Source organism: Pteropus alecto, unplaced genomic scaffold, assembly GCF_000325575.1.
Source record: "Pteropus alecto unplaced genomic scaffold, ASM32557v1 scaffold122, whole genome shotgun sequence".
Classification (NCBI taxonomy): domain Eukaryota; kingdom Metazoa; phylum Chordata; class Mammalia; order Chiroptera; family Pteropodidae; genus Pteropus; species Pteropus alecto.
Window position 1 is genome coordinate 371108 of NW_006431917.1, and position 25387 is coordinate 396494.

Genomic DNA, 25387 nt, shown 5'->3' on the forward strand with positions numbered 1-25387 from the left:
ATCAGCTTATATACTGATAGGAATATTCCAATAAAGTGAGAAAATACTGGTGATAGATATCTCCCTGATGTTTACAAGGGAGAGGGTAATAGTGTTCTTGTATGGACAATGGAAGGATTGGTCTTAGATAGGAAGCCAAGAGTTTTATCTGTAGTAACAGAGAGAAGTCAGAAAAATGAGCACAGAATCAGGTCAATAAATACATATGGTGGGCTAGAGGATGAAGAATTTCAAAGCAAGAACAGAGAGGTGTTGGTGGTGATTTGGGAGATAGAAAGTATGAAATAGTCGGGGAGTGAGAGAGTGAATTTACTAAGGAAGTGGAGTAGAGTTGCTTAGCGGTGCTTTTGGTGGGATCTCTGGTCATATCCTAGAAGTACATTGGATCAACATGTTTATCAGTCTGGGTTCTGGCAAGAAACCTTTCAAAAGGGAACTATTTACAAGTATATAGAGACGCTACAAAGAGATAGTGCTATAGCTTGGGGCTCATAACAACAGAGCTCCTTTACTGAGTGTAGGCTTGAACCCAGGGATAGAGATATTTGAGCAGAGAGGGCCCCTGACAGCCACTGTGACCTTTGACTGAAGGACAGAGACCACAGTGGGCATTGCTGCGAGGAGGGAGCCAGGAGAATAAATCTTGTACCTCACTTTCCTCCCTCCCATGTCTTGCATGTTGGATTAACCCAACTGAAAATGGAATGGGAAAAGGGAGTCTCCCATGACACAGAGAAGTGTAGAGGGGCACACAGAATTTATACAATACTATGTAGTTGTGTTTTTTCTTTCTATAGCCACATTCATCTATTCTTACTTTGTAGGATAACTATATTTGATATTTTATTATTTTTTTATACAAAATGAGGCCATTCTCTGCAAAATGGAACTCTGTCATTTTTAAGCATTGAGTACTCTTCATATGGATGTATTATCGGAGACTTCACCATTTATTCATTAAGTGGCAAATATTTCCTGAGTGTTTATAATGTGACAGGTTTTGTAATAGACACTGGATATACATGAGCTTATAAAACATATGTCCTTCCCCTAATATAGCTTATAGTATAGCTCAAACTCTTACTTGGACATGTACATTTTTTCCAGATTTTTTTATATAATGTTCCAGTGAAAATTCAATCTAAATTTCTTCACATACATTTCATTATTTCTTCAAGAGACACTCCTGGAAGTTTCTCCTTACATATAAAGTCTGAATTTTAGACCTATTGTTAAAGCCTAATTCAAGACCTTCCTTCACTACTCTGAGCCATCTGATATTCCTGTTTGGGTAATATAAAGGAATTCTCCCTATAAGAATGTCTTGATGCTTAATAGATGTAACATAAAATTTAGCCTTTGTTCATGTACTCTCATGTCATAAAACTCGGTTCATGCTATAAGCTAATTTTTTTCCTGTGTATATGCCCTTTCTCTTTCATTTCAAAAAATGCATAATTTTCAATGAGTAAGTCTGTTTCTGATAGTTCTCTTTTTCTCTCAAAATATTTGACAAACCTGGGCATGTACTTGTTCCCCAATAATTATTTTCCTTGGACCACTTAGAGATTGGAACTCTGATAGAATTCCTTCCTTTCTTCCTTCTTTCTTCCTTCCTTTCTTCCTTTCCTTTCCTTTCCTTTCCTTTCCTTTCCTTTCCTTTCCTTTTCCTTTTCCTTTTCCTTTTCCTTCCTTTTTTTCTGGGACTATATGGAGCACTTGGCAAATAAATTTTTAATTTTTAATTTTAGGGGTTGGTGACCTTTAGGGATGTGGCTCTAGATTTTTCCCAAGAAGAGTGGGAATGGCTAGACCCATCTCAGAAGGATTTATACAGAGATGTCATGTTGGAGAACTACAGGAACTTGGTATGGCTTGGTAAGGATGTCTCTTCCCCATTATTCAAAATCTTTCCTTTGGGTGTTTTTGCTTCCTCCATTGGGACTATCTGAAGCGCTTAGCTGAATTTCTATTTCCTGTTCCCAGAAAATGATTTGAAGTAGTTTTGTAGAGTTAGAAATGAATAGCTCCCTTTGCTGTAGAATTGTGGTTTGGAATAGCAGCATCAGTATGGTATGGGAATTTGTTAAATTGCAAATTATGGGATCTCACTCTAGACCATTCAGAATCAGAAACTCTGGAAATAGGCCCTGCAGTCTGGGTTTCAGTGACCCCTCCAAATTATTCTGATGCCCATGAAAGTTTTAGAACCTCTGTGGTATATCTGATTCAGTACATCTGAGTTGGGGCCTGAGAATATGCATTTCTAGTAGGTCCCTAGGTGATGGTGCTTCTGTTCTAGCAGTTTGAGAACCATTGCTATGGAAGAAGCTACATCTTCCTCATCTTTCATATAAGCATCATTCTATTCTCTAGCCCTTCCTCTAATGTACTTTCTTGCCTAATAACCAAGAGATTGAGTATGAGTGCTGGAACAGCTATAGCATATTCTCTTTGTCTCTCTTGCTCTCATTTTTCTTCTGTAAACAGGACTCTCCATTTCTAAGCCCAACATAATCTTCTTATTGGAGCAAGGGAAGGAACCTTGGATGGTGGAAAGAGAGATGTCAGATGGTCAATATACAAGTGAGTAATGGGGAACTGGGCGGGGAGGGCTATTATAAGGTGCCAACCCAAGTGATCACGAGCAGGCTGCCCTGCACTTGAGGCTTCCCTGGTTTCCGAAGGAAACTGAAATCTGTTTAGCATTTACTTCCCTAGAAACTTCATACCTTGTTTTTTTTCCTTCCTATTTCTATCAAATTGTACTCTCTATAGTACTTCTACCTATACCTAGAATCCCAGTCCTTCCCAGCTCTTCTTTCCTATTTATAGTCAGAATTATATACATTTATAGATTTCTTTTTAGAGTTTTTATTTTTATGAAAGTTACTATCAGTGTTATTTGTGAATATTGTTTTGGATTCAGTATAAACAAATACTAAATTCTAATTTTTTGGGTGAGAAAATATTGGATAAAGACTAAACTAGAAAAAAAACAAGAAATGGCAACATAAAAATAATTATTAGAGACATGAAGGAAACACCAGAAGAAACTGCAAAAGATAAGAAAGTGGATCCCTTTAGAGAGAAGGAAACTGGGAAACAAGGCAAGAGACTGCCTTTTTTTTTTTTTTTTTTTAAAGAATAAGCCTTTTAAAACTACTTGACTCTTTAAACAATGTGCATGTATAACTTTGATAGTAACTTTCATTAAGTGATTGTCATAGCAATGCTGTGCAGATACCAAGATTATTTTTTCTGTACAACTTTTTATTTTGCCTATAGTTAATAATTACTAGGGTTTTTTTGTTTGTTTGTTTGTTTTTTGCTTAACTTTTTACATACATATTCCTTACTCAATTTCCAACTCCTCATCAATTATCTGTCTCTTAAGACATTCAGACACTTAGGTAATCTGTTAATTTCATCTTCTGGGAGAAATTCCCAGAGTCTTCAGATATGATTTACTCTGGACAAATGGCTCATTATATCTGCTTCCACTGAATGTGGGTTTATCTGATGTTTTCTTATGATTAGATTGAGGTAATGCATTTTGAAAGGAGTGCCACAGAAATAATGTTGTGTCTTCTCAGGGCATCATACCAAGGGATTCATAATGTTGATGAGTCTCATGATGTTAACTTTGATGATTTGGTGAAGGTGGTGTCTGCCTTGTTTTTACATTGTAAGGATACTGTTTTTCTATTTGTAATTAATAAGTATTTTGTAGGAGATACTTTGAGACTATTCAGTATCTTCTAAAACTTTTGTCCACTAATTTTAGCATCCATTGGCTTATTAGATCTTATCTGCAGCAGTTATTACCGTGGTCTTGACCTAATGTTAATTTTTCCATTTTCTTCTTTTCTTTATGTATATTAATTAGGATCATTCTGTAGGGAAGAGCTGTTCCTTCACTCCCATTTAGTTGTATATTCAATTATTTCTTTGTGTTTATGGAACCATGGATTTTTATTTTTTCTCTGAGGTAAATCCAATGAATCATTATTTTGTTGCTCAATTTGTTCCAACTTTGACCGTTGAGATCTTCAGGTTGGTTTCTTTGACATTTTGACATGCCCCCATCCATGTTGTGAGCACATCCTTCCTTCATTCGTGGTTCCAGGTGTCCGGATTCATATTTTTTTTAAATATATTTTTATTTTTCAATTACAGTTGGCATACAATATTATATTTGTTTCAGGGATACAACATAGTGATTCATAACTTACAAAGTGCACACCAATAATCTAGTACCCATCTGATACCATATATAGTTATTACAATATTATCGACTATATTCCTTATGCTATACTTTACATCCCCATGACTATTTTGTAACTATTAATTTGTATTCTTAGTTCCTTCTCCATTTTTACCCACCTCTTTAACTCCCCTCCCATCTGGCAACCATCAAAATGTTTTCTGTATCTATGAGTTTGCATTTGTTTTGTGTATTTTGTTCTTTAGATTCCACATATAAGTGAAATCATATAGCATTTGTCTTTCTCTATCTGACTTACTCAGCACGATACCCTCTAAGTCCATCTATGTTGCAGATGGCAAGACTTCATTCTTTTTTATGGCGGAGTAATCTTCCATTGTATATGTGTACCATCTCTTTTTTATCTATTGATCCACTGATGGATACCCAGGTTGCTTCCATATCTTAACTATTGTAAATAATGCTGCAATGAACATATGGATTCACTGCAGCATTATGGGTTTCTTCAGGTAAATACCCAGAAGTGGAATTACTGGGTCCTTCTTTGTCTCTTGTTATAGCCTTTTGTTTGTTTGCTACCCCAGCCTTTTTGTTTGTTTCCGTTTTCATGAAACATCTTTTCCATCCCTTTACTTTCAATCTGTGTGTGTCTTTCGATCAGAAGTGAGTCTTTGTAGGCAGCATATGTAAGGGTTTTGTTTTCTTGTCCATTCAGCCACCCTATCTTTAGATTGGAGCATTTAATCCATTTAAGTTAAAACTCATTGTTAATAGATATGTAGTTATCGCAATTTTATTATTCATATTTTTTATCTTTTTTCCTTTTTTCTTCTTCAAGAAGTCCCTCTACCATTTCCTGTAATACTGGCTTGGTGCTGATGATCTCCTCTAGCTTTATTCTTGTCTGGTAAGCTCTTTATCTGTCCTTTGATTCTAAATGATAGCTTTGCTGGATAGACGAATCATCATTGTCGGTCTTTGCTTTTCATCACTTTGAATATTTTTTGCCAACTTCTTCTGGTCTGCAAGATTTCTGTTGAGAAATCAGCAGACAGTCTTATGGGAGCTCCCTTGCAAGTAACTAAACTGCTTTTCTCTCACTGCCTTTAAGATTCTTCCTTTGTCATTAACATTTGGCATTTTAATTATGACCTGTCTTGGTGCGGGCCTCTTTGGGTTCATCTTGTTTGGGATTCTCTGCGCTTCCTGGGCTTGTATGTCTATGCCCATCATTATTTCTTCAAATAGGTTTTTCAATTCCTTGCTCTCTCTCCCCTCCGTCTTATATCCCTATGATGCGAATTTTGTTACACTTGATGTTGTCCCAGAGGCCCCTTAAATTACCCTCATAAGATTCTTTTAAGATTATAAGATTCTTTTTTCTTGTTGCTATTCTGATTGGGTGTTTTCTGCTACTTTACCTTCCAAATTGCTGATTTGATCCTCTGCTTTTCTAATCTCCTGTTGATTTCTCATTTAAGTCATTGTAGTCTTCATTTCTGACTGTATTCTTTATGTTTCCTATCTCCATTTATATGTTTTCTATTTCTGTTAAAGTCCCCATTGAGTTCATCTTCTCTCCCCCTAAGTTCATTGAGCATACTTATAACTAGCATTTTGAACTCTGCATCTGATAGATTGCTTGTCTCCATTTTGTTGAGCTCTTTTTCTGGGGCTTTTTTCTGTTCTTTCATTTGGAACATATTTCTTAGTCTCCCCATTTTGGCTGCCTCCCTGTGTTTGTTTCTATGTATTAGGGAGGGCTGCTATGTCTCCCAGTCTTAGTAGAGTGGCTTTATGTAGTAAGTGGGTGTCCTTTGGAGCCCAGTGACATGGTCTCCCTGGTCACCTGAGCTGGGTGCTCCAGGTGTGTCCCTTGTATGGGTTGTGTGTGCCTTCCTGTTGTAGTTGGCCCTTGGTTGCTATTTGCATGTCAGCTAGAGGGATTGCCCCTTGGGCTGATTAGTTGTGAGGTTGGCCTGTGACTATAGTGGAGGAGCTGTTGTACAGGGGCTGACCCTACAATGCAGGATTCACTTTAGTAGGGCTCTGGTGCCTGCCCAGTCTGCCCTTTGGGTGTATCATTCTCAGATGTGACCTTGGGTTGTACTCCAGCTCAGACTGAAGCCAGCCACTGGGTCTGCAGGTCGGGGTCTCCTTGGAGGGGCTTTGCTGCAGGCCAAGTTCAGCTGCAGCCTGTACCCTGCCTGGGGTGACCTGGCAAGATCCACCAAGCAATCCTTAGATGGCTGCCACCCACACTGGGCTTGGATGTGCCTTGAGAGGCCAAGCCATGAACTGAGGCTGGATGCTGCTAGTGCCAGATTTGAGGCTGCTTAGCCAGGCCGAGGCCAGATTCTGCCCGTTTGGGTTTTGTGAAACTTTGAGAGACTTTAGGAAAGTCCATAGCATGAGCCAAGACAGGCCATTTGTATGGAGAAGTCCTTAAAAGTGGCTTGGTTAGGCTTGCAGGGAAACACCAGGGCAGGGCGACCAGTGTTAGACAAGTCGATGAAGACAGATATGGTGGCCACCTGTGTCTGCACACTGGGTTGGGGGGTGAGGGCTCAACAAAGAAACAGTGGCTTCTCCCAGTATTTCTGTCTCGGAGAAAGCTTCCCTTCCAGCCCTTGTTCTGAAGCCAGACAACTCAGTTCCTCCCCGTATATCCCTGGTGTCTTTTAGCTGCTGCCCCAGTGCTAGAGCCCAGAGTGAGTCCATCAGCGGGTGAGTCCACGTGTAGGCCCTTTAAGAGGAATGCCTGGGACTCCCGCAGCCCTCCCTTTCACTCAGCCAAAATCTCCGCTGATTTTCATATCTAGATTTCGTGAGGCCTTCTCTTCCTGGAGCTGGAACCCTGGGCTGGGAAGTCTGGTGTGGGGCTGGGACCCGTCGCTCCTCTTAGGGGAGCTCTGCTGCCAAAATATCTCTTCCAGTTTTTAATGGCTATCCGCAGGAGCGGGACCAGCCCATTCTGTGTCTCCACCCCTCCTACCAGTCTTTAGGTGGCTTCTTCTATATATCATTAATTATAGGACTTTTGTTCAGCTAGACTTCAGGCGATTTTCAATGATGATTATTCTGTAGTTTAGTTGTAATTTTGATGTGGTCATGAGAGGAGGCAAGCAGTGTTTACCTACTCCACCATCTTCCAGATTCATCTTGTTTTTATTACCGCAGCCTTGAATCAACCACTTCTCCAGAGAGTCCTGGTTCCTTTAATTGGGAAATGATGTTTAGAAACCAAGGTTTGGGTGTTAGATGTACTCAGTGCTACTAGGATATCATTAGCTTCTGGGCCCTCACAGCACATTGAGCCATTACATGTGTGTATACTAACACACACATACATACACAGACAGACATACACACACACTCTGTATTTGTTTCTGCCTTACCTTCTTATATATTAAAACTGTCAGTTTATATTGATACCTTGATTCTAATCTTGCTCCACAGGGTTTATTGTAGCCTTCCTCTTTTACTTATTTGTAATTTCTTTTTATGACAATGAGAAACAGCATATTTACTTATTTGCTCAATTTTATATTCACATAAATAATTTCAGAATTTCCAATCTATTTCTCTATGAGAAACAAATTTACTAACTAGATTCTGTTACTTGTATATGTTTGTTTTTTTTCTTTTTTGATCTTTAGTCTGACAGTATTCAGTCAAAATACTGTTTTCCAAAGCGACTTTAGGTTAGTTATTTTAGGTTCGTTTGTTACTGTTTGTATTCTATTTTGGGTTCCTACAACATCCTGATTGGTTTTATGTTTATTTTTTTTGGTATCTGAAACATTATTATGCAATACAAAAATAAAATCAGAGCTCTTTGAAAATATATCCTCAGAAAAGTGTTGCTCCCTTCTCATCCCTACTATCCTGTTTGTATTCTCTACTTCTTTCTACCCCATTTCTTACCCATCCTTTGTAGATTAACAATCCCGTTATTCTCAGGTTTGTCCTTTTTGTTTCTGTCGTACAATTGAGCAGATAGATATATATGTAGTTTCCTGTATCTTTTGTAGTTTCTTGTATCATCTTGTATGCTACAGAAGAGTAGCATGCCATAAATACTTTTTGCATATTGCATTTTCACTTTACTATGTATGTAGGAAATCACTCCATATTAGTTATTAGGGAGCTTTCTCATTTTTTTAACAGCTGCAAATTACTCCATTATGTAGATATTATCATCATATACTCAACTACTCTCTGACATGTGGACAGGTTGTTTGTAATATTTCACAATTACAAACAATGCTACAATGACTAACATTGCACATATGTATTTTTGTATTGTTGAGGCTCTATATTCAGGGTGGATTCCTGATTAAGTACATCCCCATCAGAATGGTTTTACCAGCTTTATTTCTATCTTAGTTTCCTATTGCTGCTATACCAAATTACAATAATGTTAATAGCTTAAAACAACTATTTTATTTTATTTTATTTATTTTTAATTTTTTGAATTTACTTATTTATTTTCTTATGGTGACATTAGTTAATGAAATCTAATAAGTTTCCGCTGTACACTTTAACAGTAAGACATATATGTATTTACACTGTGGGTTCACCTCCCATTGTTAGATTTGTTTCTATCGCCACATATTTGACCCCCTTCACCCCATCTACCTCCCTCATGCCACTTGATAGTGTTGTATAATCCTTTTAATATGTTGCTGTATTTGGTTCACTAGTATCTTATTTAGGATTTTTACATCTGTGTTCATGAGAGATATCAGTCTGTAGTTTTCTTTTTTTGTCTTATCTTTACCAGGTTTTGGTATCAGGGTAATATCGGCCGCATAAAATGAGTTGAGAAGTATTACCTCTTCTTCAATTTTTTGAAAGAATTTGAGGAGAATAGGTATTAAATTTTCTTTGCATGTTTGGAAGAATTCACTGGTGAATCCATCTGGTCCTGTCTTTTATACTTTTTGATAGGTTTTTGATGATTGTTTAAATTTCCATACTGCTGATCGGTCTATTTAGATTTTCCAGTTCTTGAGTCAGTCTAGGAAGATTGTATCATTCTAAGTACTGGTCCATTTCTTCTAGGTTATTAAATTTGGTGTTACATACTTTTTCATAGTATTCTTGTATGATCCTTTGTATTTCTGTGACGTCTGTCATAAATTCCCCTCTTTCATCCCTGATTTTATTTATTTGTGTCCTTTCTTTTTTTTAGTGAGTCTAGCCAAGGGTTTGTCAATTTTATTAACCTTCTCAAGGAATCAGCTCTTCATTGCATTTATTTTTTTCTATTGTTTTTTCTTTTCAATTTCATTTATATCTGCTCTAATTTTGATTATTTCTTTCCATCTGTTGACTTTAGGCTTCATTTGTTCTTCCTTTACTAGTTTTTTAAGATGAAGCGTGAGGTTATTTATTTAGGCTCGTTCTTGTTTTTGGAGATAGGCCTGTAATGATATGAACTTTCCTCTTATGACCGCTTTTGCCGTGTCCTAAAAGATTTGATATGTTGTATTGTCATTATCATTTGATCTCTCTTTTTATTTCTTCTCTGTCCTAGTCATTCTTCAATAGCATGTTGTTTAATCTTCATGTATTTGTGGTTCTTCCCGCTTTCTTTTTACAGTTGATCTCTAGATTAAAAGCATTATGATCAGAGAATATGGTTGGTATGATTTCAACCCTCTTATATTTGTCGAGGCTATCTCTGTGTCCCAGTATGTGGTCAATCCTTGAGAATGTTCCATGTGCACTAGAGAAGAATGCATGAAGAACCGTTTTGGGATGAAAGGCTCTATATATGTCATTATGTCCAGTTGGTCTAATGTGTCCTTTAAGGATGTTATTTCCTTATTGATTTTTTGTTTGGATGATTGGGAGCATAGATATTAATAAGTGTTACGTCTTCTTAGTGCATCATTTCCTTTATTATTATGAAGTGTTCCTCAGTATCTTTCTCTTTTTATTGTAAAGTCTGTTTCATCTGATATTACTGCTACTCCTGCTTTTCTCTGAATCCCATTTTATTGTGAAGTCTATTTCATCTGATAGTACTGCTACTCCTGCTTTTCTCTGAATGCCATTTGCTTGAAATATCATTTTCTACTCTTTCACTTTGAGTCCGTATTTGTCTGTGGAACTGAGATGTGTCTTCCTGAGGCAGCATTTGTTTTTTGATCCATTCTGCAACTCTGTGCCTTTTTATTGGTGAGTTCAGTCCATTTACACTTAAGGTGATTATTGAAATATGAGGTCTTCTTATAGCCATTTTATCTTTTGCTTTCTCGTAGCTCGATGTTTCCATTGCTTTCTTGTCCTTCTGTTTCTGTTGTATTTATTTTGTTTGGGCTTTGTATAAGTTTTCCCTCTGGTCCTTGTTTTATGTTCTATACTTCCGTTCTTAATCTTTGCCATGTAGTTACCATTATGAATACGTAAAGGATAGTTATATATATCTACAGTCATCCATTTTCTTCTGCATGTGCCTTGTCTCCATTTCCCTTTGTGAATTTGGATCTTTGGATCCTCCCCATTTCAGTCATTGTCTCAGTTTGTCCCTATGTATACTGAACATTCATTACTATCTTGCTATAGCAAATCTCTTCTTATTTTGTAAACTTATAATGCTCTATTCTTAGTAAAGGTTGCACTCCTCTGCTTCTATCAGCCTGCTAGACACCTTTCTCCTAATTACGTATTTTTTTGTCTTTTTGCTTTAGGTTAGCTGGCCCCTTTCATTATTTCCTGTAATGCAGTCCTCGGAGTGGAGAATTCCCTCAATTTTTGTATGTCTGGAAAGGTCTTAATTTTTCCTTCAGATTTAAAAGAGAGCTTAGCTGGATAAATTATTCTCGGCTGGTAGTTCCATTCACTTAATAGTTTGAATATTTGATTCCTCTCCTTCCTGGCTTGTAAGGTTTGTGCTGAGAAGTCTGATGATAATCTAATGGGGTTTCCTTTATAGGTTACCATCTTCTTTTCCCTGGCTGCCCTGAGAATTCTGTCTTTGTCATTGATTTTTGATAATTTTAATACAATGTGTCTTGGAGCTCATTCCTTAGATTTGGGAAATTCTCATCCACTATTTGTCTGAAAATGCTTTCTAGTCCCTGCTCCTTTTCCTCCCCTTTGAGAATGCCCATTATTCTTGTTTCCTCTCCTGTTGTTATCAGCTAGTTCTTGTATTTCTCTTTCATTATTTTTCATTCTTTGGTTTCTCTCTTCTTCCTTCTGATATAGTTCTAGATTTCTGTCTTCGATGTCACTGATCCTTTACTCCATTTGCTCGACTCTATTTCCCAAGCTTGTTATTTCATTTTTCAACTCTTGCAGTGTGTTCTTTATCTCCAGAAGGTCTTTCAGTTCTTTTTGCAGGTTTCAATCTCCTTGCTAAAGAACTGATTCTGCTCATTTAGTTGTTTTTTCAATTCCTGAAATTATTGATATGAATCCTTTTGGATCTCATTGAGTTTTTTCAGAAATACCATCCTGAATGTCATTTAAGTTGCATATTTCTATGAATGTAAGCTTATTTTCTGGAGATTTTTCTCTTTTCTTTTCTGAGATGTCTTGTCACCTTGGTTGTTCATGGTGTTTAATGGACTATATCTCCGCCTGGGCATTAACAGAAGTGTATTCTGATTTTTTTCTAGAAAGAAAATTTATTATATAAAGGTCTCTCTTTATTAGGCTGCAAAAAAGCCTCTTTTCTTTTGGTTTCCAGTAGGTGGCATCTAAGCCTCTTGGATCTCTGCTTTATATAAAGCCTTAATAATGCCTTTTTTCCCCTATAGATGTTTAATCCCGCTCACTACCCTCAGTCTCAGTCTCTATCAGTGTTAGCGACAGATTAGATAGTGTTTGCTCTGATTCCCCTGGGGCTCCTTGGTGTTCAGTCTCAGAGGATATGGGTGGAAGGGTCCTCTGGGTTGGAGGATGGTGACTTTGGCTCAGCCTTGGTTTTGCCACTGTGGCGGGTAAGAGTCAACTGTTGTTTCTCCTCTGTCCAGTTTCTCTGCTTTTTGCCCTGATGACTGGGCCCCGCCACCGGCCGTGTGGAGCTCACTGCTCTCCCAAGCAGGGCTGTTCAGGGAACTTGCCGCATCTTCTCCTCTCCCCCTCCTCCTACAGGAAGCTCTGGTGGCTGTGAGAGGCAGCTTCTTCGTTGCTCCCAATCCATTGCTCGACACCCGCGGTTCTGACCTGTAGTAGCTCTTATGTGCAGATCCCATGCTCAGACATGCTGGTGTGCAGTTAGGGTGTTTTTTATTGAGTTTTAGATGTTCAGCTTATTGTTGTTTCAACAGGAGAGATCTGGGGACCTCTCTCACTCCTCCATGTTCCAAATTTATTATTTTAGCTTTGAATGTTGTAAGTTAAATATGTGTCTTACTGGGCAAAAATGAGGATATCAACAGTCTGCCTTGCTTCTGAAGGCCCTTGGATAGAATCTGTTTCCTTGCCTTTTTTATTTCTAACTTTGTAGAATCACTTTGTTTTAAATTTGGGTTTATATGCAATATAGAATTGTTTCACTTTGTGAACCAACCTGAATATCATTTCAATTTTATAAGTGAAAGTCCAATTGCATTTTTGATACATTTAAGCTAATTCCTTATATGGTTTTATAATTTTTGGTTGTATAGTTTTTAAAAAGATACTTTAACATTTGTTTTCTTAGCCCTTTTTTTGTCATGTAATATTTCACTTTTTATAATAAGCAGGAAATTTTTTCTTTTGTTCTAGTGTTTATCTTCATGGTTATACTCCTGTTTATGTAGACAATATTTATTCTTTCTATTACTTGATTGGTCCACTTTAAAAATTAGTCTTTGACTTTTACCAGCTATAGATGAATACACTTATTTTACTTCCTATGTTCTTTTTCCAATTTTGTTAGTTATGTGCTTTTTTTTTTTATTGTCAAAGCATATTATATTTACATGCTGTTTTGTCACATTTATCCCAACCTTTCACTTAGTCTTAGTTTTATAGTTAAATATATTCAATGTTTTCACCTAGTCCTTTTGCTGAACTTTTTCTAGACATCTATTGATTGGCTGAAGTTTGTCCTCTAGCAGTTTCCTTAAAAAGAGCTCATACAAACATTGTCCCCCAAATTCTACCTTATTTATAGTTGGCCATTTTTTCCTTAAAATAGTATAGTTTATTTAGTACTTGTGTCGAATGTTGTTATGAAGAAATCTGATGCCAGCTTGATGTTTTTCCTTTATGTATAGGTAGTTTTATATATATCTGTTGATCTCCCAGATGATTCTTTAATTATAAAATCATTTTATTAAGGTATTTCTCAGTCTTGACCATTTTGGGTCAGTTTTTCCCAGTAATGTGCTATCTTTCAGAATGTAGAATCAAGTTTTAAAATAGGAAATATTTTTTCTTTTTTATTGATAAAGTTAAAAATATAAGAAAGCATATAGAATAATATAATGAATATCTACCACCCAGAATTGTTAATTTTTGATACATTTTTATTTTTTGATAAAGAGATAAACTATTTTAAGTACAAGTTCCCTTTGTTCTTCATTTTTAATTTACTTTTCCTCATATACCTCTTGCTCTCAGAAACCATAGTCATGAATTTGATACATGTCCTTCCAGTTCATTTTAAAAACATTTCTTGTAAACATGCATCTGTAAAAAAAAGTTTTATTTTCATAGGTAGTATTCTTTACATTTTGTTTAGCAATTTGCTTTTATTACTCAACATTGAGATTTATCTTTGATGAGTCTACATATAATATAGTTCTGTTTTTTTTTATTTGCTATATAGTATTCCATGTTTTGAATTTACCACATTTTATTTAAACATTTCCCTACTGAAGGCCATTTAGCTTGTTGCCATTTTTTTGTATCTCACTTAAGTAGCATGGTATGTTTCCATGCACATGCATATAAACGTTTGTCAAGGATTTGTACCTAGAAGTAAAATTGCTGGGGCATAGGAGTGCATATTTTATTTTACTAGATACTCAAATTGTTCTTAAAAGTGATTGTATCAATTTATACTTCTACTAACAGTGAGTAAGAGTTTCTGTTTCTTTATTCTCTTGATATTCTCCAGTTTGTTTTTGTTTGTTTTTGATATCGTCTAACTTAAATTCTTGCCAGTATGATGGGAGAGAAATGCTCCTGGAGTTGTTTTGATTTACTTAGTAAGATTGAGCATTTTCCCAGAAATGCATTGTCCATTTAGTTTTTCTCTTCTGTGAATTACCTGCTCATATTTTTAACCCATTCTTTGTGGTTAGGTTATTTGTCTTCATGATCTCTAAGGACCTTGGAGTCCTCTGCTAGGTGCTCTGAAGCCAGTCAGTGAGAGTAAGAGAGAGGAGACACACACACGCGTGCACGTGCGCACGCACGCACACACACACACACACACACAGAGAGAGAGAGAGAGAGAGAGAGAGAGAGAGAGAGAGAGAGAGAGAGAGGGAGAGGGAGAGGGAGAGAGAGGACCTCTCCAGTCATTTTTAATGGACCAGCCTGGAAGGAGCATTTGCGGCATTTATCACTTCTGACTGGCCAGAATTCAGTCACATGGCTGCAAAGGGAGGATGGGAGAGGCAGGCAGTTTCCTGTGTAACTAGGAGGAGAAGGCAAAGGCAAACTATTTGCTAGATATAGTGTTCTTTCTAGTAGTTATGTCTCCCTTTACCTTTTCTCATTTTCAATTTTACTTTATCGACCATAATTTCCATATCCGTTTTGAACAGTTGCTATCTGTTTTTTTTTCTTTTTCTTTCTGACATCATGGGACTATTTCAGGTATTTCACACTAACTGTGTCCATTTTCTTCCATTCCTAGCTTTGTGTATGTATGTATGTATGTATGTATTTTAATGAGGAGAGACTTTTGGATTTTATATATTTTCACCATCTTACAAGGCAATTATTTTTTTCTCATTTTTTACTTTTTCTTCTATAGCTATTAATAAAAGAACTCTATAACAATTTATGGTAAAGGATTTCCTATTGTTAGGAAATTTTTTATATATTTATATGTATATTTATGTATACTTTAAATACATATTTATGTATTTAGGCTGCTTTTCTAAAACTTTCAATTTAGTTTCATCAAAACAACAACTCTCAGGGAACTATTTTTCTATTCTGGATTGCATAATTGGTCATGTGTATTATTTGTTTAATGTACTGCTTGATTCGATTTTAATATTTAAGAATTTTGCCTGTTATTTATAAGGGAGATTGGTCTGCTGTAAGAATAGCGAAATAGATCAGTGGAACAATAAAATACAGAAATACACCGTGTATATGTGAGAATTTAAAAAGTAGCTTTTCAAACCAGTGGTGCAGAGATTTTCTTAAAACATTAGATAATGTTTATATAAGATTGGCTTTTGGAAAGTTTTTCTTAAAATAACATCAAGGCTAGACTCTATAATGGAAAATTGAGAGGTTTGACTTCATAATTTTTTAAAAATTTATCAAAAGCACTATAAATGAAGATACCATATGACAGTAAAAAGTGATGATTTGAGAGAAAAAATAGTTATAAAACCTTAATGCCCTAAATTTATAAATTACTTCTATAAATCACTTAAAAGAAGATCCACAGTGCAATTAAAATATGTATAAATGATACAAATGAAGAATCCCCAAAGAAACCACAAAATGTGTATAAAAGATAATGTATAAAAATGCTCAATGTTATAATCAGATAATTGCAAATTAAAACAATAATGAGATACTCTACTTGTAGGGGCAAAGATTTAAGAATGATGTTAATGTGTATGAGTTTGAAGACGTACTTTATGTTGCTGATAGGAATGCAAATTGATGAAAATTATTTTGGAGGGCAGTTTGATAATGGATATTACTGTCTAAAATATGTATATAGTTTAACACTTCCACTTTTAGGAATGAATCCTATAAAAATATAAATTATACAAAAAACATTGTAGAAGCTACTTTGTGATCAATTTTTTACAAGTTGCTTATAAGAAATTATAAAACATATATACACATATGTAAGACATTTTGTTTTAACTTTATAACATTTAAATGAACATTCATTAGTCTTGATATAGTGCTAAGGCCTTTTAGGCCTTTGTTCGAACATGATTGGAGTACAGCATTGTCTTTTTTACCACACTCATAATGCTCTATCTACAATTTCCAGTTGATTTCTTTTAAAATGAAGCAAAACACTTGCAAAACAAAGTGAGTATAGAATCTTTGTAGAGTTTTAAGTTTTTAACAGGCTTTCACCATTTTCATCCACAGTTAAATCAAAAACATGTTTTAAGTAACTATTAGCCTGTTTTTCTAAAGCTTTCAACTTAATTTCATTAAAACAGCAACTCTCTTTCAGCACTCAATTATGTAATTAAAGTATGTAATTATAAATGCTAAGTACAACTGAACTAAACCAGGTTGAGACTACAACTGAATTTTGGCAAGCAACTCAGCTTTTGGTATACGAGTGCAAAAAACCTATTAATGTGGCTGATTACCTAAATTATAGTTCATCCATTCTGTGAATGAGGTAGCTTTAGATGTACTGATATGAAAAAATGTCTACAATGTTTTAAGTTAAAAAAAAATTAAAGCAAGTTGTAAATAGTATGTATATAAAAATTGCTAGTGTGTGTTTTTATGTACAAAGAAAATTCCAGAAGGATATAGACTCAACTGTAAACAGTAGTCATCTTTGGAATGACATCCCAAGAGAGAATACTTTCTACTTTATACATTTTAAATTCCTTGAATATTTTACAATAAATATCATTTCTATTTATAAGAAAAAAGGAAAAATGTTATAGAGCAGCCCTAATGCTAGACCTCAGCTGTAGCTCCCACACAGATCCAAATTGATATAGAAGTTCTTCCATGTGTTTTTCCTGTGATAGTCCCTTCAATCAGCTGTGGTCAGAGTGGGAGGTTCATGCTCCTCTCTGCTGTGTTCTGCTCTGCATCCTGTAAGTTTTTTTATGCTTCAGGTATGTTTCTCTTGACATTTCCCCACAGTGACAGAATTTTACAAATCACCCTGGTTCAGTCCTTTCACAGAGATTTTAATGGAAGGAAAGTATAAAATGCAAGGAAGGCTTAGGTCATATTACTGGTCTTAGAAACTTCTTTCTTTCCTCAGAATTTTCTTTTATATTACTGATTATTTTCTATGTATCCTTCAAAATATAAGTTCAGAAATAAAATCTTCATGGAATTCTTATTGAAATCAACTTGATATAAATTAACGGGGTAATCAAGCATGCATACGTATTTTTTTCATTTTTATGTAGTTATGTCATATTTTTATTTAAATTTTCTTTAATTTCATAACTTTTTAGTGTTCCTCTGTACCATACTCCCTTCTCTTTTTCAGTTATTTATATACCAATTGTAATTTCACTCATTACTTTTACTTTAAATTCTCTTCCATTATCTTAACCACTTGCAGTCTGGCTTCTGCTCCTCTAATTTGACTATATCCGGGTGCTTTCTTCATTTTCATATTCCTCAGCCTAATGAGATGTATAAGATAGTTCTGACCCCAATTCTTTTTCTCTGTCCAAAGCTGTGTTCTGTTTCTCCCTTTAACTCTCTCCTGTCCCTATTTTTCTGTCTTCATTCACCATATGATTTTTGTCATATTAACTTGGATCCCCATGCAGTACTGTCTAATAGGACATTCTGTGGTAATGGTAATGATCTATATCTGTGCTTTCCAATACAATGGCCACTAGCCATGTTTGGCTATTGAGCACTTAAAATATGACTATGTGTGACCAATAAACTAAATTTTTAAATTTTTTAATTTTAATTAAATCACCCTATGTGGTTAGTGGATGATATATTGGATGGCATAGCTCTATATAGTCTTTTACAAAAGGATCCAATCTATAGGTCTGTGTGTCATTGGTCAGGTTATTCATTGGAACATATTGTGGGCATAAGCAGCAAACTGTCTTCTTAAGAGTGCCCCATAAGGTACAAATCTCCAGTTGTTTAAAAAAAAAAAAAAAGTTGTAGGTATGTAATGTACAGCATAGGAAAAATAGTCAATATTATTGTAATAACACCTAGTGACAGATGGTTACTGGATGTATTCTGGTGATCACATGAAAAGGAATATAAATATTGAATCACTATGTTGTACACCTGAAACTAATATAATATTCTATCAACTATACTAAAAAAAAATGATTTCCCCATAAGTCTTGTCATTTTTACTCATACTTTCAATGAAATCTCCTGGGTTTCATACCAGATGATTTACTTCATCAGTATATCTGCCATTTTATCTACTGCTCACCAATTGAGCATGTGGGAAACTAGTCCACAATCTAGTAAGATCTTTTCCTCTTCTAGCATTATACTTACTATGTATAATGTAATAAGCCTACTTACTATGTAGTTCTGGCTGCATGCCAAAGTTGATCACACTTTGACTTATAACTTCCATTCATTTACAGCTAGAAATTACATATCTCTAATATCTAATACATTGCCTGGATACATTTTAATCTTAAAGGGTTTACCTTTCCCATTCTTAGTCTTGCCACTTGGCTGTCAGCCTATTTCGTAATCCCATGATGTAACAGATATCAGATATCACATCAGCCTATTATGTAATCAGAAGTAATGATATCTGAGCCTACTAGTGGTATAGGTATAAGAATTACTTAATGAGTATATATTGTTACATTTTATAAGTATCACTGAATATCTATAATGAGCCAAACACTGCTAGATATATTCTAAATATATTATTCCTTGTTTTTATACCCTGTTTGCAAGGTCATCTCATTTTGCCTGCTAGGAAACTGAGGCTCAAACGATAGGTTAATCCATTTGTTAAAAGTAGAATAACTGGCTAACTAGATGTAGAGTTAGGATTCAAACCCACCTTTTCAGAGCCCAAACTCTGTGTTGTTTCCAGTGTGCAACATGGATGCCTATTTAGCTCTCTTCCATTTTGCCTGAATCCATAACTTCCCTTTTTCCTCAGTCAGTTACTGATAAGGGTGAATTGTCTTCTCTCTTGCTGAATGCCATCAATGACCTCTAAGTATTTCTCTATTCCAGTCATAGTATATCTTCCACATATACAATATTTATTCCTGTTCTATACTTTCCCTGGAAATACCCATATGGAGTTCCTTTCCTCACAGTATTTATCTGCCTAAATCCAGAATATCCTTTTTTCTTTTTAGAGTGGTTGAGGCTCCAGGCACCTCAGAATCCCCTATATCAGAAATGTCTGTAGTCTTCTCCCATCAGGCTTTTTTTTTTTTTTTTTTAACTCAGCATTGTATTAAGCATTAGATAAAACTGGCATTTACCTGGAGTAGAGAAAAGATCTATTCTTGATAAGAGGGAATGTAGTGGCCCTGAGCAATGGATATAGGAGACAAAGTTGTAGGAGAGTGAGGGAACAGAAGTAGTTGTACTTCTGCAGGAAGAATGAACAACAGTGTGGACCTAACAAAGGATAAGTGAACAAAGCCCTCTCGGGCCTAGGTTAAGATAGGGGTCCAAGTAAGAGGAAGTCCACAGCTGTGCATAGGAAGAACTGGTAGGAGTGGGAGCTTTCCTTGAAGTAGAGGGTATATCAGAAAGAAGAAAGATAGATACATAATATGTTTTTCTCTTTTCAATTTTGTACTGACCTAGTGTGGAGGCACTTTGTTTTCAAAAGATGAGAAAGTTATGGAAAAAATATATCTAATTAACCCCCAAATGCTAACATATGCAGTTCTAAAATAATCTCTAAGCATATCAAAACATGAAAATGACTCCACCATGGGAATGACTGTATTTTGGAATGCCTATCAAGGCTTTGAAAATCAAGCTCACATTCTCCAGAAATTATTCCTTAACAAGCTAGAGAGTTTTGATCTCTGTTTTTCTTTTATACAACTAATAATCAGTATCATGTTAACTAATCATTCTTTATGTGCCATGTTAAATTTTTGTACTCAGAAGTTTTATCTTTCTCCTTAGAGTTCAAAAAGGGAAAAGGACCTGTGTCTCAGAATTTTCCCCCTTCTAATAGGTGCTCTAGTAGTAGGTTCTCTATAGGTGAATATATTAGCTGATTATTGTGGTGCGACATTAAAAGGACTTATTCATTTTCTTTTTTGAGATCATTTTTCAAACAGTAGTTTTCTTTCTGTTTTAGTTTTCTTTCTGTTTTTGCCGGCACCAAGCTCCTTTCCAGAAAGTATCAGGCATGTACTCTGTGGCATCATTTTTCTCTCAATGATGAGTAAAGCTGACCTCCACATTCCTTCTAGACACTGAGAAAGAACTTTTTTTCCTCTGATCCCTGATAAAATTTAGAAGTTGTTGAGCATTCTGTCAGCATTCATTCATTCAACAAAATGCTGCCATTGTCCTAGGCACTGGAAGCAACAGTAAGAAGAAAAAGAAGTAAACATCAATCTCTGCCCTCTTGGAGCTTTAGTCTTATTAATAGGACTGGACAGTGCAAGATGGACTGGAGACTTTAAAGACTAGAGGCAGAAAAACTGTTATTATGGTCTAATCAGTTATCTCCAATTCATTATCTTCTTGGCATTTAGCTTTGTCTGCATCTTAATGCCCTACATTTACCATTTTTCCAAGCTCCTCCTCATCACCAACATATATACCTTCCTCTGTCAGCCCTCTTCATTCTTTTTCCTTTCTTTGTATTTTGTTAATATTGCATGACCATATTTGAGAGATGTCAGAACCATGTACTTTATCCCAGTTAAATTTTTCAATCTCTTCTATAACAGTTTTCATTCTCCTTGCAAAGGAAAAAAGGAGACATTTGCTTTTTTGATATTTTTCAGACTGGGAGTCTTGGTATGAAATCAAGGAATTATCTCCAAAATGGTACACTGATGAAGAAGAAATATCCCAGAGGATCATAATGGAAAGACTTACAAGTTCTGACCTTGAATGCTCCAGTTTCCAAGAAGCTTGGAAATATGAGAGTGAATTTGAACAGCATCATGGAAATCAGGAGAGGAATTTCAGGCAAGTGGGAAGTCTTAAAGGAATCTCTTCTGTGAAAAGAGACAGAGAATATAATTATTCAGAGAGAAGCATTCTCTTGAAGTCAGTATTTTTAACACAACAGAGAGTTCCCACAGTAGAACAAGTATATAAATTTGATATTTATGATAAAATATTCTCTTCAAATTCAGTCCTAATTGAACATAAAAGACAACATGCTGAGAAGGAATCTTTAATGGGTAATGAATGTGAAGAATTCAACCAAAGTACATACCTTAGTAAAGACACAGGAATTCCTCCTAGGGAGAAACCTTATGAAAGTAATGATTTTTCAAATCTCTTAAGTTTCCACTCATTACTTACTCAACATCAAATAACTCATTTGGGAAAATTACCCCATGGATACAATGATGCCTTTAGCTGTTATTCATTCTTCACCCAACCTCAGAGAATTCACAGTGGAGAGAAACCATATGCATGCAATGACTGTGGAAAAGGTTTTAGCCATGACTTCTTTCACAGTGAACATCAGAGAACTCATATTGGAGAGAAACCATATGAATGTAAGGAATGTAACAAAGCCTTTAGACAGAGTGCACACCTTACTCAACATCAGAGAATCCATACTGGAGAAAAACCCTTTGCATGCAGAGAATGTGGGAAGGCCTTTAGCCGTTATGCCTTCCTTGTTGAACATCAGAGAATTCACACAGGAGAGAAACCATATGAATGTAAGGAATGTAACAAAGCCTTCAGACAGAGTGCACACCTTAATCAACATCAGAGAATTCACACTGGAGAGAAACCCTACAAATGTAATCAATGTGAGAAAGCCTTCAGTAGACGCATAGCCCTTACTCTGCATCAAAGAATTCATACAGGAGAGAAACCCTTTAAATGTAATGAATGTGGAAAGACCTTTGGCTATCGCTCACACCTTAATCAACATCAAAGAATTCATACTGGAGAAAAGCCCTATGAGTGCATCAAATGTGGAAAGTTTTTCAGGACTGATTCACAACTTAATCGACATCATAGAATTCATACTGGAGAGAGACCTTTTGAATGCAGTAAATGTGGGAAAGCCTTCAGTGATGCTTTGGTTCTAATTCATCATAAGAGAAGTCATGCAGGAGAGAAGCCCTATGAATGTAGCAAATGTGGGAAGGCCTTCAGTTGTGGCTCATACCTTAATCAACATCAGAGATTTCATACTGGGGAGAAACCCTATGAATGTAATGAATGTGGGAAGGCTTTCCATCAGATCTTGTCCCTTAGGCTACACCAGAGAATTCATGTTGGAGAAAAACTCTATAACTGTAATAAATGTGGGAATAATTTTAGCTGTGCCTCAGCCCTTAGACGACATCAGAAAATTCATAATAGCAAAACTCTCTGATTATAGCAAGTATAAGAAAGAAAACATTTAGTTACCACTCAGTCCTTATTAAATATCAGTGAATTCTTTGGTTAGTAATTCTATGAATGTAGTACATATGGAAAAGCCATCACTTCATGAGCATCCCTTATTTGAAATAGCCTGAGTAGTAGACATCTGTTACTTTGTGATCTGTTCTATGTCCCATTTGAGACTTACCTCACCCTCAATGCATATGATTATGATGAAACTATTAATTAGGGAGAGCAGAGGATTGGTCACAGGTGGCCAGTTATTTCCTTCAACCTAGTGATTAATAAAGGATTAGCAAATGGCCCTGTCCGGACAAAGAGAGCCCTAGGGGATATTGTTATGACTAGTAAGAGAAGTTTTTGTTTGTTTGTTTGTTTGTTTTTTCCAGGAATTGCAAGTTTCAAGAATTTAATAAAATTAAAAACTCACCAGCAGTTTTTTGTTGTTCTATTTTTTTTTTTTTTTTGCCATTACATGAAAGTTTTCCCAACACAAAGGAAAATGGAGATGAGAAAGAAATCTGATGAAATTGTTTGATCTCCTGGATCCAGTCATGCTTGAAGTCTTCCCAATCCTTTACTTCTTCATTTTTGTGATCCAATAAATTTCCTATTTTGCTTTAGTTAATTTGAATTGGATTTTTGCCTTTTGGAATTACTTGACCCTAAGTTTGCTATACATGTAAGAAAGCCTTGATCTTTTATATGGCATAATTATTTATCCTAAGGAGTTGAATACACAGACTTCATAAAGCTGAGAGAGCTGCTTCATTTTATTTGTTGATAAAAATTAATTCAGTACTTATTAGTCTGTTTCACAACATGGATGAATTTTTAAAAATTCACCTAGTAAAATCCTTAACAGGCTTTCTTGTAAGGAATTAAAATCAATTTGTGGCAGTGACTCACTATATGCCTTCAAATAAAGAATGGCAAGCTAAGAGAGTAATGGATCCATCGATTTAATGAATGGCTCTTCATCTTAAAGGAATTGATTTTCTGCTTTCAGTGTGGGTTTAAACATATGTTTTGATAGAATATAATAAGATAGAATTGATATTGAGGACTTTTGTGGGTGTGTTGTAAACTCGGTTTAAGAAGTTTAATATAATTTCTTTGGAACTAGAGATACCAGATAAAAACATTGCTGGTAGACAGAATGATCCATTTTCAACTAATGGTAAAAATAAGTTGGAACCTAAAATATTTAGAGAATAAATCATTACTATTCTTTGGAATAATGAAGATCATAAAGGTGGGAGGCACTAGATTTCTGTTTTATGAGTGAGACAGGGAGGTAAACCTTGATGATATGGAAACTTAGCTACCTTGAACATTTTGAACTGGTTAGAATCTTGGGTCTTGTCTGGAGAGCATCTATAAAAACAGATCAGAACAGATGAATTAGGAAAGAGTGAGGATTTATATATGTGCATGGAGCAAAACAATGACTACTATAATTTCTTTAAGGCAACTTATAGCTAACAAAAATCTGAAAATTATTTTTTCTTAAGTATTAAAACAAATTTCCTATAAACAATTTAAACTACAGATTTAGCATAATTGAATATTTCAAACCTTGAACAGAAACAAATGTAAAAGTTATAGAATAATGTCAGACATATTACATCTAAAATATGTTAATATTAAAACCTAAATTCACATCATCTTTTTTTATTATATTTCCTGGAAGTATAGGGATAGCTATTTTAATACTTTCTAAGAATTGAGTAATATCTTATTTTGGAAAGCTCTCCAAGGTTACAATAAATTTACCAGGCCTAAAGGAAAATGAATAATGACTCAATTGAAGAGTCTGAGTTACTCACTAATTGATTCTTGATCTACGTATGGCACCTGATTTCTTCCTCCAAGGTGGCCCAAGCCACTGATTGATTGCTTTTTACAGTTAAACTTCATTTGTAATGTTGTAAAATCTTTTACACCCATGCCTTTAGCGTAGGTGTTCGTAATTTACAATCTGGTGTTTCTCCTCACAATGAGGTACTTTTTTGTTGCTTATTTGCAACTATACAACCCATTGTCTTATTGTGATATATCGACTCCCATCTTTTAGCATTATTAAAAACTCATGTTTTATTACTATCTTATAGATATTAAGACCAGCTAGAGATTTCCTGTCCTAAGGAATGAGGGTTTGAGTCTATTCAGTTAATTTAGAACATACTGGCAAAACCCTTTCCACTTTGTTGAGTCTGATCAGTGGTGGTGTACCACTGGATTCTTTTTTTATTTGATTATTACACTGAACATATCTTTCTGCCTTGTTATAGTTTATATAATTTTTGCTGGTCATATTTAAGAGTTTTTAAAAATTTACTCTTCATTAAGCAGGTTTGCATTTGTGTGTGTGTCTGTGTGTGTTTTATTTTAAAATTTTGTATTGAGTGCCTCCCGTGTGCTAAGCTTTGTTCTAATCTGGGCATTGGAGATAAAAGTAGTGAATTAAACAGACAAACCGCCCTGCCTTTATTTATCCTATACATAATTTTCAGATATTCAGAGTATGATTTCAAATGAGCAAGACAGGCAATAAAAATTAGGTAGGTAGATAGATAGATAATAGATAGATAGACAGATAGATATAGATAGATAAAATATATGCTGTATAAAAGAGTAAATGTGAAGAAAAAGACGAAGAGGTAGGGGAGCTTATTGATCTATTAGATTGTGAGGCCAGGGAAGGCCTCTGGCCTCTTTTGAAGTTGACTTGATTAAAGACTTGAGAGAGATAAGAGATCTATCAATTCC

At 35.3% G+C, this 25387-nt stretch overlaps 1 protein-coding gene across 1 annotated transcript in view; it reads left to right on the plus strand.

Annotated features, from left to right (window-relative positions):
• LOC102878532 (zinc finger protein 658B) overlaps positions 1-23043 on the plus strand; it is an 85569-nt gene extending 62526 nt beyond the window's left edge. Inside the window, 4 exon segments of the mRNA XM_006906199.3 lie at positions 1752-1878; positions 2491-2586; positions 21040-22499; positions 22501-23043. Coding sequence (XP_006906261.2) covers positions 1752-1878; positions 2491-2586; positions 21040-22499; positions 22501-22635 — 1818 coding nt within the window. The 3' untranslated portion in view covers positions 22636-23043.
• Positions 23044-25387: the final 2344 nt, after the last annotated feature.